General features: G+C 57.8%; 1 protein-coding gene across 1 annotated transcript; it reads right to left on the reverse strand.

Annotated features, from left to right (window-relative positions):
- Nucleotides 1-439: 439 nt before the first annotated feature.
- On the reverse strand, nt 440-8,762 carry LOC141933472 (uncharacterized). The gene is made up of 9 exons (XM_074848182.1): nt 7,578-8,762; nt 7,229-7,389; nt 6,706-6,794; nt 5,978-6,469; nt 5,128-5,280; nt 4,035-4,211; nt 3,450-3,682; nt 2,704-2,810; nt 440-2,245 (listed from the first exon to the last, which is right to left on the reverse strand). The coding sequence occupies exons 1-9, from the start codon at nt 7,823-7,825 to the stop codon at nt 2,109-2,111; spliced, it is 1,797 nt and encodes a 598-aa protein (XP_074704283.1). The 5' UTR covers nt 7,826-8,762; the 3' UTR covers nt 440-2,108.
- Nucleotides 8,763-13,888: the final 5,126 nt, after the last annotated feature.

The raw sequence follows: 13,888 nt of genomic DNA on the forward strand, positions 1-13,888 counted from the left end.
TTCAAATAAGCTTTGTCCAAGGCAGATGGTCCCCTGCAGCTGGAGATTCTCCACTGGTGTGACTTTTCAGCAAGGACTCCTGAAACTTAAGTTATCTTTGAGGGGTTTTTTATTTTCAACTTGACTTTTTTCACCCTGCCAGTCTCCTAATCTTGTGTCTCTGTCAAGGAAGACACCATGTTTGTGTCTGCTCAGGTGAGGTTCAGTGTTGCTTGTCTGTGACTCTTTGGGTCTCGCTGGGGAGAGGGCAGTGGGTGGGTGGAGACAGCTCTGACACGGGCTGTGGGCACCTGGAGGAGGCGCCGGGGAGACCTTATTGCAGCCTTTCAATACTTATGGGGGCTTGTAGGAAAGATGGGGACAAACATTTTAGCAGGGCCTGTAGCAATCGCACAAGGGGTAATGGTTTTAAACGAAAGGAGGGTAGATTCAGACTAGATAGAAGGAAGAAATTCTTTATGATGAGGGTAGTGAACCACTGGCACAGGTTGCCCGGAGAGGCCGTGGATGCCCCGTCCCTGGAAACAGTCAAGGTCAGGCTGGACGGGGCTCTGAGCAACCTGATTGAGTTGAAGATGTCCCAGCTCATTGCAGAGGGGTTGGATTAAGTGACCTTTAAAAGTCCATTCCAAACCGTTCTGTGATTTGAGGATCCCCCCAGAGCCCCCAGCATGTCTTGGGGTGCACAGAAAGACACATCCAGGGGGTTGTGGGTGCCCCACTGAGCGGTCCGGGCTGTCCCCAACAGCACATCGTGGTGACCAGGGTGCCCCTAAAGGTGCACGAAGGAGTCCAGCTTTTCAATCTATCCTAAACAGACAGAGGGACCTCAGGAAAAAGTTCAGGAGTCAGGAGTCCTTGAGAAACAAATACAGAAAAACACAAGCAAAGCTTTCATACATCCATCACAGTTTACTCTTCATAACCGTCAGAAATTCGTTTGTTTGAGCCCTTGCATTCCCTTTCAGTGGCCATCAAAGTCCCTGTGCAGCCCTTGACCCAAGGCAAGGACTCGGCCCTTTTATTCAAGAACATCAACATCCTGCTGTGCCGAGGAAGGAGAGTGGTCTGGAGGGTCTCAGAAGACCCGCTGCGAGATGGGATCAGACAGGGATCCTGGCTAATGCTTTTCTCCAGGGACGTTTGGTACGTTTTCAGTGCTCCCTCTAACTCCTTTGCAGCCAGGTCAAAGCCGTGGCCTTGTTCAGTTTTTCCTCGGGACTTGGGGCTGGGCCTGCCCTCCTGCTTCCAGAAAGCCACGCCTCAGGGCTGAGCTTGTCAGGGGTCTCTGGAAGGGTGCAGGGGTGGGTCACCAGAAAGGCACATCCAGGGCTCCGGAGATGCCCTGAAACACACACCCTGTGAGAATGGGACACCCTGAGGTGGGGCCGGACGGCCCCTCGGGTGCCACAGGGAGCCCGCGGTCCTTTCCCTCTGCCCGAGGGAGGGGAGACTGTGCACGGGGAACACCGGTGTATTCCCCCGGCCCTTGTGGTGCGGGGCCTCTCCTAGTCGGGGTTAACATCTGCTCCCTTCCAGCCGGCAGCTCCGTAGACCTAGAGAGCAGGAGGTACGGATTAAACATCCTGTCCCTGGGTGTCATTTCTAAAGAGGACGTATTTGTATCTATCTCCGTGCTCCCCCATTTAGTCATTTCTCCACAGGTTCCAATTGCATATCTTGGCAGCTGGGGCACCCATCACGCCTTGCCTCCTGCCCCAGTGGTACCTGCACTAGCGGGAGGGGAGCAGAGCCCTGTCACAGGCGGTGGGGACAGCCCTGAGCCGTCCCCTCCCTGTCGCAGCTGGCACCTCCTCGCTGCAGCTTTGGCAGTCAGGCTCACCCGAGCCTGCAGAGCTTCGCACAAGGCCACTGACCGGAGGCGGGAGCAAGGTCGACAGAGCTGCACTCCAGGGCTCCTCCGCACCGCTCACCCGCAAGGGCTCCACGGGCGACGGAGCTGCCAAAGCCATTCCTGGAGAGGCGGCTGTTCCGGGCGCCGCCTGTGGCAGAACCCTTTTTTCTACAGGCCTCCATGGCTGCTTTCACTCTCCAGAACGGGGTAGGCAAAGAATTTTCACCAACTTTCCTGAGCGTTTTCTACCACTTTAATAACTCTCCGTCAAAATGTCGCTGTCGGGCGGAGTTGCCCCAGAAGGGATATCCCAGGCTTCGCTGACATTTGGCGGAAGAGCAGATGTCCGGGGACAATCCCCACCAGATCTGGTTTTACGTTCGCTGGTGGCTGGGAGAGAGAAAGCAAGATCCAATGTTAGTTCTAGAGCAGAGCGAGCCCACAAAGTCAATGGACAACTATCAACTGCGACAGGACGCTGTGAAGGTCTGGAGAGATTTAAGCCCACAGAGGAAACCAGAAAGAATGAAAGGGACACACGCAACGGAGGAAATAAGATTTTCCATGCCTGACCATCAGGCAACTAGCTTTCTAAAGCCCGCGAAAGAAACTCCAGAGGAACCATTGTTATGAAATTCTTCTCTGGAGAGCCCGCTCCCTGTTTTGGGTTTCCAGCTAACAAGACCTGCTTTATGCTCGGCGGGATAAGCAAGCAACTTCTCTCTCCTGGTTCCACGTCACCAGGAATTACATGGAAAAGGCTTCCGCTCTTTCAGTATCCCAAGCAAAACCCAACCGTAATCCCTAACCCACCCGAGCACTGAAGAATCACACCTGGAGCTGCTTACCTGAGCCCGATGGGTTTACGCTCGGTCCCCTGGTCCCCTGGTCTTGCTCACACTCCGCTTTCTGACTGCCGTTGCTCCTCCTGGCTTCTGCTAGCCTCTCATTAGCCCTGTGAGAAATGCAGGAGCGTGCAAGAACGGCTGTTGCTCATAGTGGCACCAAGTGGTTCCCCAGGTGTGACACTGCACTGTTGGGCTGAGGAACACAGACTTCCGAGCCACCCACACGTGCTGCTGCTCGGGCTTCCAAGCAGTCTGTGTTAGGTCTTTGTCAGACCTTTCCCAGAAGGTAGTAAGGACTCGGGGCTCTTTCCCTCCTCCCACGGTAAACACACACTGAAGGTGCACCGTTATAACGGACAGCAAATAGATTATTTTTGCCTCACAGGCTCCTCTTCTGTCCCCTCTGCCTTTCCCCGTGTGTCTCTCCTCAGCTGGAGGGTAACAGCAGAAGGGGAAGGGAGCTCCTCTTTTGCACCGTACGTGCAGGAAGGGGAGGTGGCTACAGAAAACTGTTAAAAGAAAACTCACTAGAACACCCTCCGGACAGGCCTGGTCAGCTTGGTTACTTCAGGGTCCGTCAAGAGAAACAAAACCAGGCCTCTGCCATGGGAGAGCCCACGGCGGGCTCTGGAGAAGTGCGCACATCATGCTGACCAGATCCAAGAAAGGGACGTGGGTTGGGAAAGCCACGATGAAAAGGGTCCTATTGTACTACGTGGGGAAAAAAAGAAAACGTTGGGACTTACTTATTTAATTTGATTCTGAGAACTCTTGCGATGTCCTCCATCACCAAGAAACGCTTGTCGGAGCTCTTTAATTCTGCCTGTGCACAGGCCAGGAGCAGGGCGGTCGACTCCTGCTTGTCCTTTGCTCTCTCCAGCTCGAGAGCCTGAGCTCTAATGATCTGCTCCAGGTCGTTTCTCCAAGAGGCGACAGCGGTCTTGATCTCTTCTACTCTGGCTTCAGCGGCTGCCTGTACCTACAAGAGAAGATGCAACTTCAAGAAACAGGAAGACAAAGACAATGCCCACCCCTCTCAACAAACCTGCTCTTTCCGCCGCTTTTACAGAAAAGCTCTTAAACAGCCTAAACGCTGTCTGCACGAGGAGCAGCAAAACGGCTGCGTGTTTTTCACGCGCACTGGTGCCACGACACACGACACACAGACTCTGGCGCAGCCTTTTGCAGCTCCCCGGCTTCCCTACGGGAAAGCCAAACCCACAGCACTAACAAAGAGAACCACGTGCCCGAGACAAAACACCTAAAAGTCGTGACCGCAGCCACAAATGGACGCAACGCCGACCACAGATACAAATGGAACATGAACTGACCTCCAAAAGTAGACTCAGATATTGCTCCTCTTCCGGCGCTGTTGTGGTGTGACCCGCGCCAGGAGTCGCCAAGCGAGCTGACAGACTTGTCACCGTCTGTCCCATCTCCTTATTTAGAGCTTCGAGCTGCAGAGATTTTTGGGACTGCAGCTCCAGCTGTGCGGAGAGTTCGCACGCCTGTATGTGGGGAAAAACAATCTGCCTTGAGCAGAGGGGTCTCAAATCTCGGTGAAACTCCATCCAACGGATGCATCGAGATCATGGCTGTCAGTGCCCTGAGTTTGTATTTCAACCCAGGGAAAAGGCGCTTGGATTCCTGAAAGTAAGTGCGCCTTTCAAGCCCTTGCCAACAAGACTGCTCCAGCTTCCACCCGTCCCTCCTTTCCAGAAAGGCTCCGTGGCAAAGGCGCTCCACTCCTCCTGCAGCATCATAGCACGTCCGTGCCTCTGGAGATGCTCTTTGGCATTTCACCGCGGTCGCTGCCTTTCATTTGGCTTCCACCACGCTCCTGTCGTGCCCCGTCCCTTCTCCCACGCACACCCCTGTGCTAATGGCTGGGGAGGACAGTGCGGGCGGAGGGACAAGAGCTTCAAGGCCTTCCTTAGAGGGAGGGCGAAGCCTGGCTTATGAGACAACGGCAAACCAAGGTCACTTTCCTTGCCCCCAACCACCACTGCCAGAGAACTAGACACCATCTTTGTGCAGAGATCGACAGAGGAAAAACCTTGCAGGGAGAACAACCAAGGCCAGAGACATCAGGGGGCACGTGGCTTGTGGTTTCATCTCACGGCCACAACGTTTGGACGGTGTGGGAACAGAAGCGAGACTCGGAAGAGCACAGCTGCTTTGTTCTTCCCCACCCACATGCTGCCCCCAAGCCACTGCTTTGCCCCTCAGCCTCGAAACAAGCCCCCTGAAGAGCCGCATCAGCTTGGCAAGGCGAGAGGGCAGCAGAAAGGAGCTAAAAGCACCCTCTAGTCTGACGCTCGTGACGTCCGCAGACAAATCTCTCCTGGATTTGTTCCCAGAATATTGTCTGCTGAAGGAAAAGAACACTTCAAAGACATGAACATGTTGACAGGCTTTGCATACCTTGGCCTTAGCCTTGTCCAGGTCCTCCTGCAAGCGGGAGTTCTCTGCCTTCAGGCGACCGTACTGGTTCGTCAAAGCCTTCAGTGCAGTTTCTGCTGTGTGCTGCTTTCTGACAGCATCAGCGAGCTCTCCTTGCAGCTGTGCCTCTCTTCTCTAGGGAAACAACGGCACAGGAGTACAAATTAAAAGAAGCCCAAGTGCGTAGTTTTACTTCCAGTTACTAGTTCACAGGCCGAGATCACTTTTCTAAGTGCATCGCAAAGCAAAGCCATCGCATCCACGGGCAGAAGAGGGCATCTGCACAGCTGATGGTCTCCAGCCACCCCTGGCGAGCGAAGACAGCTCCAGAAATGTCATCTCTTGGGGAAGATTTCTGTCTCCCAGCACGTTCTCCTCGGAAGATGCCGAGACTGTGCCTTTGTGGGGTTTGGCTTGTTCCTTAAGTTAATGCTAAAATCTAACGGGATGCCAACGCGGGAGCTGTCGTTGGACTGCAGCCCTTTCTCCAGCGACCCGAGCCAAGGCTTCCTAGAGCCAGCTCTGTGTATCATCCTTCCCGCCGTTGTTCTGCTCCACAAACGAAACCCAACGCGGGCCTCAGCGTTTCTACGTACGTCTGTGTCTATAAACATCTCAAGGCTTGTCAGAACCTTCCGCGATTCCAACAAACCCAGCGCAAAACAGAACCAAGCCGAGCGAAGGACTCCCGCGCACGGACCGTACACCTGCTGACTTTTAGAAGCGCCAGACAGCCTTGGGAACTGCTCTCCTTTAAGTCAGTCTTGGTCAGCGCTCACCTCACCTCTTTTTCTACCTTGTCGGCCTCGCATGTAGAGGCACCACCACTTACCATTTGTTCCAGGCAGCTGTTGTTCTGCGCGTCTCCCAGCTGCTGACGCAGCAAAACGTTTTCACTTTGGAGCTGGGCCAGTTGCTGCTGCAGCTCTTCTGCCTTCTTGATGGCATCTTCTCTCTTCTGCTCTTTAAGAAGGCATACACCATACCAGTCCAGTGTCTGCCTCTTGCTCTCTTGTAATTCTCTTTCTGTCCAGTCTAAAGCCGATGTCTTTTCCAAGAGGGCATTTTTCAGTTGCTCCACTTCCTTTTCCAGCCCATCAGCTTTTCTTTCGGCTTTGCTCAGCTGCTGAGACAAGCTCTCGTTTTCTTCTCGCATCTCAGCCATGTCCTCATGGAGCTTTCCTTGCACGCGAAGGCATTGGTGACATTCTCTCAGAAACACTTGCCCATCGACCCTTTCAGATGGCTGATGTGTCCCAGGGCTCAGGTGGGAAGGGGATGAATCTGACCCCACCGCCGGTATTTGGGCTCCGGCATCTTCTGCCTGTTCAAAGTTGAAGAACACAAATGGACAGCACTTAGGAAATCAGCTCAAACCAGGAGGTAGCAGCAGCATTTCATACAACCAGGCGAGGACTGTCAGCAGCTTGACAGCAGATTATCAAAGAGTTTTCAATAACTCTGCCTTAGACATTATTCCTGGAAAAGTCTTGCTTTGCAGTGGCATGGAACCTAATCCTAAAAGGAGGACTCGAATTGAAAATCTTTGGTTTGGCATACCTCCTGCCCAAAGCTCTTGCTCTCCTTGACGCCTTCTTCATCTGATGGCGACGTACGGACGGCCGACTCCAAGCAGGCGGCAGGCTCATCTACATTAAAAACACACGTTTTTGAAACCAGAGTGAGCTAACACAGCTCCTTGATGCCTACAGTGCTTTCCCAATCATCGTGCTTGCAGAGACAATCCTAGCACAGCCACACACCCCAAACCCAGGGGGACTTGTCAAAATGCAGATTCCAGACACGTCTCTTTTCCTGCTGGGGAATTCGTCTCCTCTAGCGCACACGCCTTTTCCGTGTGCCAGGGGGATGACGGGATGGCTCAAAGTGATCAGAAATGAGCCCCGAAGGAATGAGCGTCTCGAGAATTCTGCTTTCCAGGGACAAGGCCTGGCAGTGCATTTTTTCCTGGATCATCAGCCACACCACATCATCCTTTCCAAACGGCCCGTCTCCACGGCAAGCCGCCAGAAGGGCAGGCGACAGGCCTTCTCCCCATCCCTCCTCCACACCAGAGTCCTACCTGCTCTCCGCAGGGCGGGTGCACGCGGCCATGCTGCAGCAGCTGCTGCCCCACGGGGAGCGCTGGATGCTGACACCCCTTTGCCTTGGCCTGGAGCAGCTTCTCCCTTCTTCTCCCGCTTGCTGGGGTCCACAGGCCGCGCGCTGCCACTGCGCCTGCGCCTGGAGAGACAAAGAGCAGAGCCAGTCGTAGGCACAGCTCACGGCAAGGAGAAGGGCCTGTTGTTGCCCGCCCTTTCCGTAGTGACCTCCCTCGAGGACGAACACCCACAGGCACAAAGCTAAGCCCCAGGGGAGGAAAAGAGCCCCGGAGCTTCCCAGGCAGCGCCCGCCTGCCTGCGCCCCGTTACCTGTCGGCCTTGTCCCGGCAGTCGGTGTCGCGCTCCTCCACCAGCGGCCGCGCTGGGGCCAAGTTGCCGCTGGTGGCTGCACGGTGCAGCTCGTCCCGGCCCTCCGGCTGGAGCTCATGGCCACCGCTGCTCCTGGAGGACTCGGCACCCTCCCCTGCCCCCATGCTCCTGGCCCTCCCGCACAGCCACCGCCAGATCCTCCTCATGGCCCGGCGGGGATGGGCACTGAACCGCCTCCCCTCGCTCATCCCTGGGGAGCGCTGCCAGGCAGGACTTAGTGGGCACTGCCGGGTGCCGGCTGCCAACAGAGGAGCCAACCCCAAGGAGTGGCAGGGCACGGGCAGCTGCCTGCGGGCTGAGCCACCACCAGCAGCGATGGCAGCACCGGCACCACCAGCACCAGCTCCACTGGCAGCTCCACCAGCACCTGCACCAGCAGCACCAGCTCCACTCGCAGCACCAGCTCCACCAGTGCCACCAGCACCAGCCCACTGGCACAGCACTGGCAGCACCACCAGGTACTGTGTGTGCAGGGCCTGGGACAGAACCCCTTGTTCTGGGGGCCGTGCGCTGACATCATAAAGGGCTCAATGGGGGCTGGGAGTGTCCCGGGTGCTCAGAACCTCTCTGCGTGTACACAGGCCACGTTGCCAAGGGAAACAGCCCCTGGCGCACTGTCTCCAGGGGCACAGGGTTGCCCAAGGCCACCTCTCCAAGGCTCCCACCTCCCTGCACGCTCTGTGGACCCCTGTCCTCCTCTTGCCTGCAAGGCTCGCCGGCGTGGGAGACAGACGGGCTCGGCAGAGCAGGCTCTCGCCAGCAAGGCTCCCTGCAAGCACAAGAGGCGGTGGCTGGACACCCCCATGTCCCTTTTTGTGCTTCCTGGGTTCTCAGCCTGACTTTTGGGACACCCTGGACCCCTTGGTGTGCCTCTCTCTGCATCCCTGGAGCCCTGGCTGTCGCTTTAAGGGCACCCCAAGTCCCCGGGCTCCATTTCAGGATGCCCCTACACCTCGCTTTGCTTTCTGGTGTGCCCAGTCCCCCTGCACGTGCCTCCAGGGATGGGGACTCCCCCCCTGCCCTGGGCAGCCCATTCCAACGCCCAACAACCCCTTCTGCAAAGAAATCCTTCCTAAGAGCCAGTCTGACCCTGCCCTGGCGCAGCTTGAGGCCATTCCCTCTTGTCCTATCGCTTGTTACTTGGCTCAAGAGACTCATCCCCCATCTCTGCACCCTCCTTTCCGACAGCTGTAGAGGGCCATGAGGTCTCCCCTCAGCCTCCTCTTCTCCAGACTAAACCCCCCCAGTTCCCTCAGCCGCTCCCCATCAGACCTGTGCTCCAGACCCTGCACCAGCTCCGTTGCCCTTCTCTGGACACGCTCGAGTCATTCAATGGCCTTTTTGGAGTGAGGGGCCCAAAGCTCAACCCACTCATCGAGGGGCGGCCTCACCAGTGCCGAGCACAGGGGTGAGATCCCTTCCCTGTCCCTGCTGGCCACGCTATTGCTGATACAAGCCAGGATGCCATTGGCCTTCTTGGCCACCTGGGCACACTGCTGGCTCCTGTTCAGCCAGCTGTCCATCCCCTCCAGGTCCCTCTCTGACTGGCAGCTCTCCAGCCACTCCTCCCCAAGCCTGTAGCGCTGCTGGGGGTTGTTGTGGCCCAAGGGCAGCACCCGGCATTTGGCCTTATTGAAACTCCCCCAGTTGGCCTCAGCCCATCGCTCCAGCCTGGCCAGGTCTCTCTGCAGAGCCTCCCTACCCTCGAGCAGATCAACACTCCCACCCAACTGGGTGTCATCTGCAAACTGACTGAGGGTGCACTCGATCCCCTCGTCTAGAGCATCAGTAAAGATGTTAAACAGGAGTGGCCCCAAAACCCAGCCCTGGGGGACACCACTCGTGACCGGCCGCCAACTGGATTTACCTCCGTTCACCACCACTCTTTGGGCCCGGCCATCCAGCCAGTTTTTTACCCAGCACAGCATGTGCCCATCCAAGCCGCGAGCAGCCAGTTTTGCCAGGAGAATGCTGTGGGAAACGGTGTCAAAGGCCTCGCTAAAGTCAAGGCAGACAACACCCACAGCCTTTCCCTCACCCAATAAGCAGGTCGCCCTGTCGTAGGAGGAGATCAGGTTTGTCAGGCAGGACCTGCCTTTCCTAAACCCGCTGACTGGGCCTGATCATCTGGCTGTCCCGCACGTGCTGTGTGATGGCACTCAGGATGAGCTGCTCCGTCAGCTTCCCGGGCACCGAAGTCAAGCTGACAGGCCTGTAATTTCCCGGATCATCCTTCCGACCCTTCTTATAGATGGGCGTCACATTGGCCAATCTCCAATCTGTCGGGACCTCCCCGCTCAGCCAGGACTGCTGGGAAATGATGGAAGGCGGCTTGGCGAGCACCCAGCCAGCTCCTTCAGCACCCTCGGGTGTATCCCGCCCGGTCCCACAGACTTGTGTGTGTCCATGTGATGCAGTAGGTCACCGACTGTCTCCTCCCGGATTGTGGGGGGGTCCTTCTCCCAGTCTCTGTCTTCTGGCTGAGGAGGCTGGATTCCCTCAGTACAGCTGGATTCCCTCAATACAGCTGGTCTACAAGCTTTGCATGTGTGTTCCTTCATTTCTTTCTCAAGGACTCCCGAGTCCTCAACTCTTTCCTGATGTCCCTTTGCCTGTTTAGGTAAGATTGAAACGCTCGTCAGGCTCCCCACGGAAATCCCCGAGAGCAGACTCAAGGCCTTCAGCGGACACTTGGGCAACCCCTAGAATGAGATAAGGGGAGCTCGAACAAAGACGCACAGAGACCCCGTTACAGGGAAAATGATTTTGCTGATTTAGGAAGGCGGCACCTGGACTTTACTTCACAGCGCACGCGCTGGAAAGAAGGTCAACTAGTGAACGCCGTGAAGAAGACTGCTTACTTCTTCCCTCGACCACCAAAGACCCGCACCCTGTTTTCTCTATGCGTGCCCAGACTATGTAAATGAATTCCAGGAACTCATTGTCATGAGAAACCCCTTTCCAGGAAATCCCATGCATGCGTGTGATTTGCGTGGATGTAAACTGCTGTCCCTCGCTAATTCCTGGGAGCCCGTATGGCGGAGAATCCCCAGGGCGCCCCCAGCGCTGCTCATCCAAGAATTCCTGCTGAGCAGTTCTGTTGGACTCTGCCTGTTCGTCTCCTTGTCTCATCCCCCTGATGCACGCCAACACCTCCTCCTCAGGTGCCGCTTGCCAGAGCCCACGGCCATCTCCCGCTGGGCACTGGAGACCCCTCTGTGCCCTCCGTGCACCGCCCTGCGGCCGCCCCAGCCCAGCACGGGGCTGGAGAACCAGGCCCTGCTGAGGCCCGGCCCTGCCGAGCGTCCCGGGCAAGTCCCCGCGGCAGGACCCGTCCCGGCGGGCGCAGGCAGGGCTCTCCCCGGCGGGGCGGGCACCAAGGGACGGAGGGGGCCCTGCCAAGAAGGGCTTTGCTTCTGGGAAGCTTCGAGCTGCCCGCGAGGGCTGAAGGACAGCCCGGCCCAGCCCGCGGACCCCGCTGCTCCAAGCCCTCCGCCACGTCTCCCGACACCCTCCCGGCGGCCTCCGGCGCCTCGGGGCAGGAACGGCCGCAGGGCCGGCTCCGGGGCCGCCTGGGCCCGCAGGGAACGCGCTGCTGGGCCCCCAGCCCCCTGCGATGCCGGCCGAGGGGCCGCGCTGCCCGCTGCCGCCGCCCGCCCTCCGCGGCAGCGCCGGGCTCCGCGCCCAGGGGAGGCCTCAGCCCCGCCCGGCCCCGCCGGCACTTCCGGGGCCGGAGCCGCTGCCGCCGCCGCTTCCGGCGGCACTTCCGCTTCCGGGAGCGGCGCGTGCCATGGCGGTGCTGGCGTCCAACCCCACCAACCCCGTGGTCTTCTTCGATGTCACCATCGGCGGGCAGGTGGGCTCGGGCGCTGCGCGGCGGGGCCGGGGGCGGCAGCGGGAGGGGCTGCGGGGGCTCGCTGGGGGGGGCGGGGGTGCGGGGCTCGCAGGGGCCGGGGGGCAGCCGGGGGGGCCCGGAGCGGGGGGGCTCGCGGGGGGGCTCCGGGAGGGGGGTGGCGGGGTGCAGGGCGGGGGGACGTGCCGGGGTTCCCTGGGGGTGTAGGAGCGACGTGGGGGGGTGCGGGGGGGGTCGAGTGCTGGTCGTGGGGTTGGCGGGGGGCGACCGAAAGCGCTCGGAGGGGAGCAGCGGGAGGGAGGTGCGGGGCAGTCGGGGGCTGTGGGGCTGCAGGGGCGCGGGGGGAAGGGCTGGCAGCAGGGCTGCAGGGCAGGGGGTGGGGGGTGCGGCGGGGGGAGGCTGGGGGGGGTGTGTGTGTGTGTGTGTGTGTGTGTGTGTGAGGGGCCCAGGGGGCTCATGCGGCCCCGTCTCCCCAGGAGGTCGGCCGCATGAAGATCGAGCTGTTCGCCGACGTCGTACCCAAAACAGCAGAGAACTTCAGGTGAGGAGCAGGCGGCGTTTGTGCAGCTCAGCCCGGGTGGGGGCTGTGAAGACTTTTGGGCGCAGGAATGGCTCAGGTGGCAGAGTGGCCAGTCCCCCCAGAGCCGCCGCACTGCTTTGCTCCTCTCTGCGTTCCCAGAGAGATGCGGCCGTGAGCACCCCGATCCCCTGGGGAAGGGCACCTGGCTGGAAGGGGAAGGGCTGCGGTCCCGCTCTGCTCCCTCTGCGGAGCTTCTCGAGCGCTCGGTGCCCTTGGAAAAGGCCGCACCTTAACGGCAGGGCCACGCAGGTCTCTTGGCGCTGACTGAAGGATGCGCCGCTCGGGCGTCCCGCTGCCACGGTGTTTTGCTGATTAAGGATACCAATTAAACTGGGACACCAGAGTGAAAAGAGTAGGCGTACTTTACTGGTGATAACCAAGTAATGTAACAGCCTAATACAGAAAACATGCAGTGAGAAGAAGCAGAACAGTGCACTTAAAGCAACAAGCAGGAAAATACAGGGTAATGCATCAAATCATTACTGCACGAGAGAGAGAGAGAATAGTAATTAAGAGAAATACATCACCCCTTGCATATATTATCATCATCACCCAGACCCGCAGTCGCTGGGGAGCCCCGGTTACAGCGAGGATTTGGAGAGCCTGTCCCGGCAAGTGGGAAATCCTACGCGGTGCGTCCACCCATAGGTGAGGCACCCAAAGTCGCTGCAAACGGGCCCAGCCTTATATACCAGAGATCGACAAGCCAGAGTAACTGGCACCTTTGTTTTGAGCGGGAAATATCTGGTTTCATTCTCCTGTTGGATTCCACCCAAAGCCTGGCCAGGGCTCGGCGGGGGAAACCAAGGGAGTTTCTAACAAGGCCAAATACTTGGGTTCTCAGCCTTGAACAAGGCTGCGAAAGGAAAGCTGGATACATTCTCTCCTCTCTACTGATTATATTTTGTCTTTCACGAGCGAGTTTACATATTTTACTAATGACTACATGCTAAGTTAGCAGCTTCAGCTTGGGGCCTGTTGTTCAGGCTGCAGTATTCCAGTGCTTTAGCACTTTTTACACCAGCATAAATAGGTTGTTATAACTTAGTACAATACCTACTAGCACAATGGTTATCAGTTATAAAATATACAGGATTCATCTATAGGTCAACTCTGGCTTGAGCCTGTTGTCCGAGCCCTAGCACTTCACACGGCAGAGATGGATGTACCCTGTTCTCTGTGAAACACGGGGTCTGCTCCACGTTCACTGCCCCTCACGGCCTCGGTGTTAAATATCTGCGCTCCTCAACTGCAGGCAGCAGAGCAGTCTGTTTTAAAATGGCAGTGGGGAGGAGTTGCTGCCGGTTCCGTGGCACTGGGGTCATCCCCGGTGCAGCGAGGGCACTCCTGCACACCAGTCAGTGCATGTTGGCTGAATGCAGCCCTCTGTGTCCTCCGGGGGCAGATGTGCCTCACGCTCTGCTCTCCTTTTTGTCTTGCAGGCAGTTTTGTACGGGTGAATTCAGGTAAGCGGGTTACGGGGTCCTTTAAAGTAGCCTACTCAGAGAAACAGGGCTGGGTGAGCAGGAAGAAGGCTCACTTGGAAGCGTTTCTTACTCTGCCAGGACAACATGAAGGAGTTGCAGAAAACCGCTCTGACGAAGTTGTGATGAGCTCGGTGCGTCGCAGGGGTGGCAGATTGTTCCCTTTGGGCATGACTTTGTTCGTGCTCAGGGTGCTCTGAAAAGCCCTGTCTGCAAATCCCGCCTGCTCGTGCTGCAGATGGCAGTGGGATCCCCTAAAGGTGCTGGTGTGGGTGTTGTAGGGAACCGTGTCACTTAGCGGGCAGAGCCCACTCGAGGTTTGCCTTTGCCTCTG

This window comes from Strix aluco, chromosome 22 (genome assembly GCF_031877795.1).
Source record: "Strix aluco isolate bStrAlu1 chromosome 22, bStrAlu1.hap1, whole genome shotgun sequence".
Classification (NCBI taxonomy): Eukaryota; Metazoa; Chordata; class Aves; order Strigiformes; family Strigidae; genus Strix; species Strix aluco.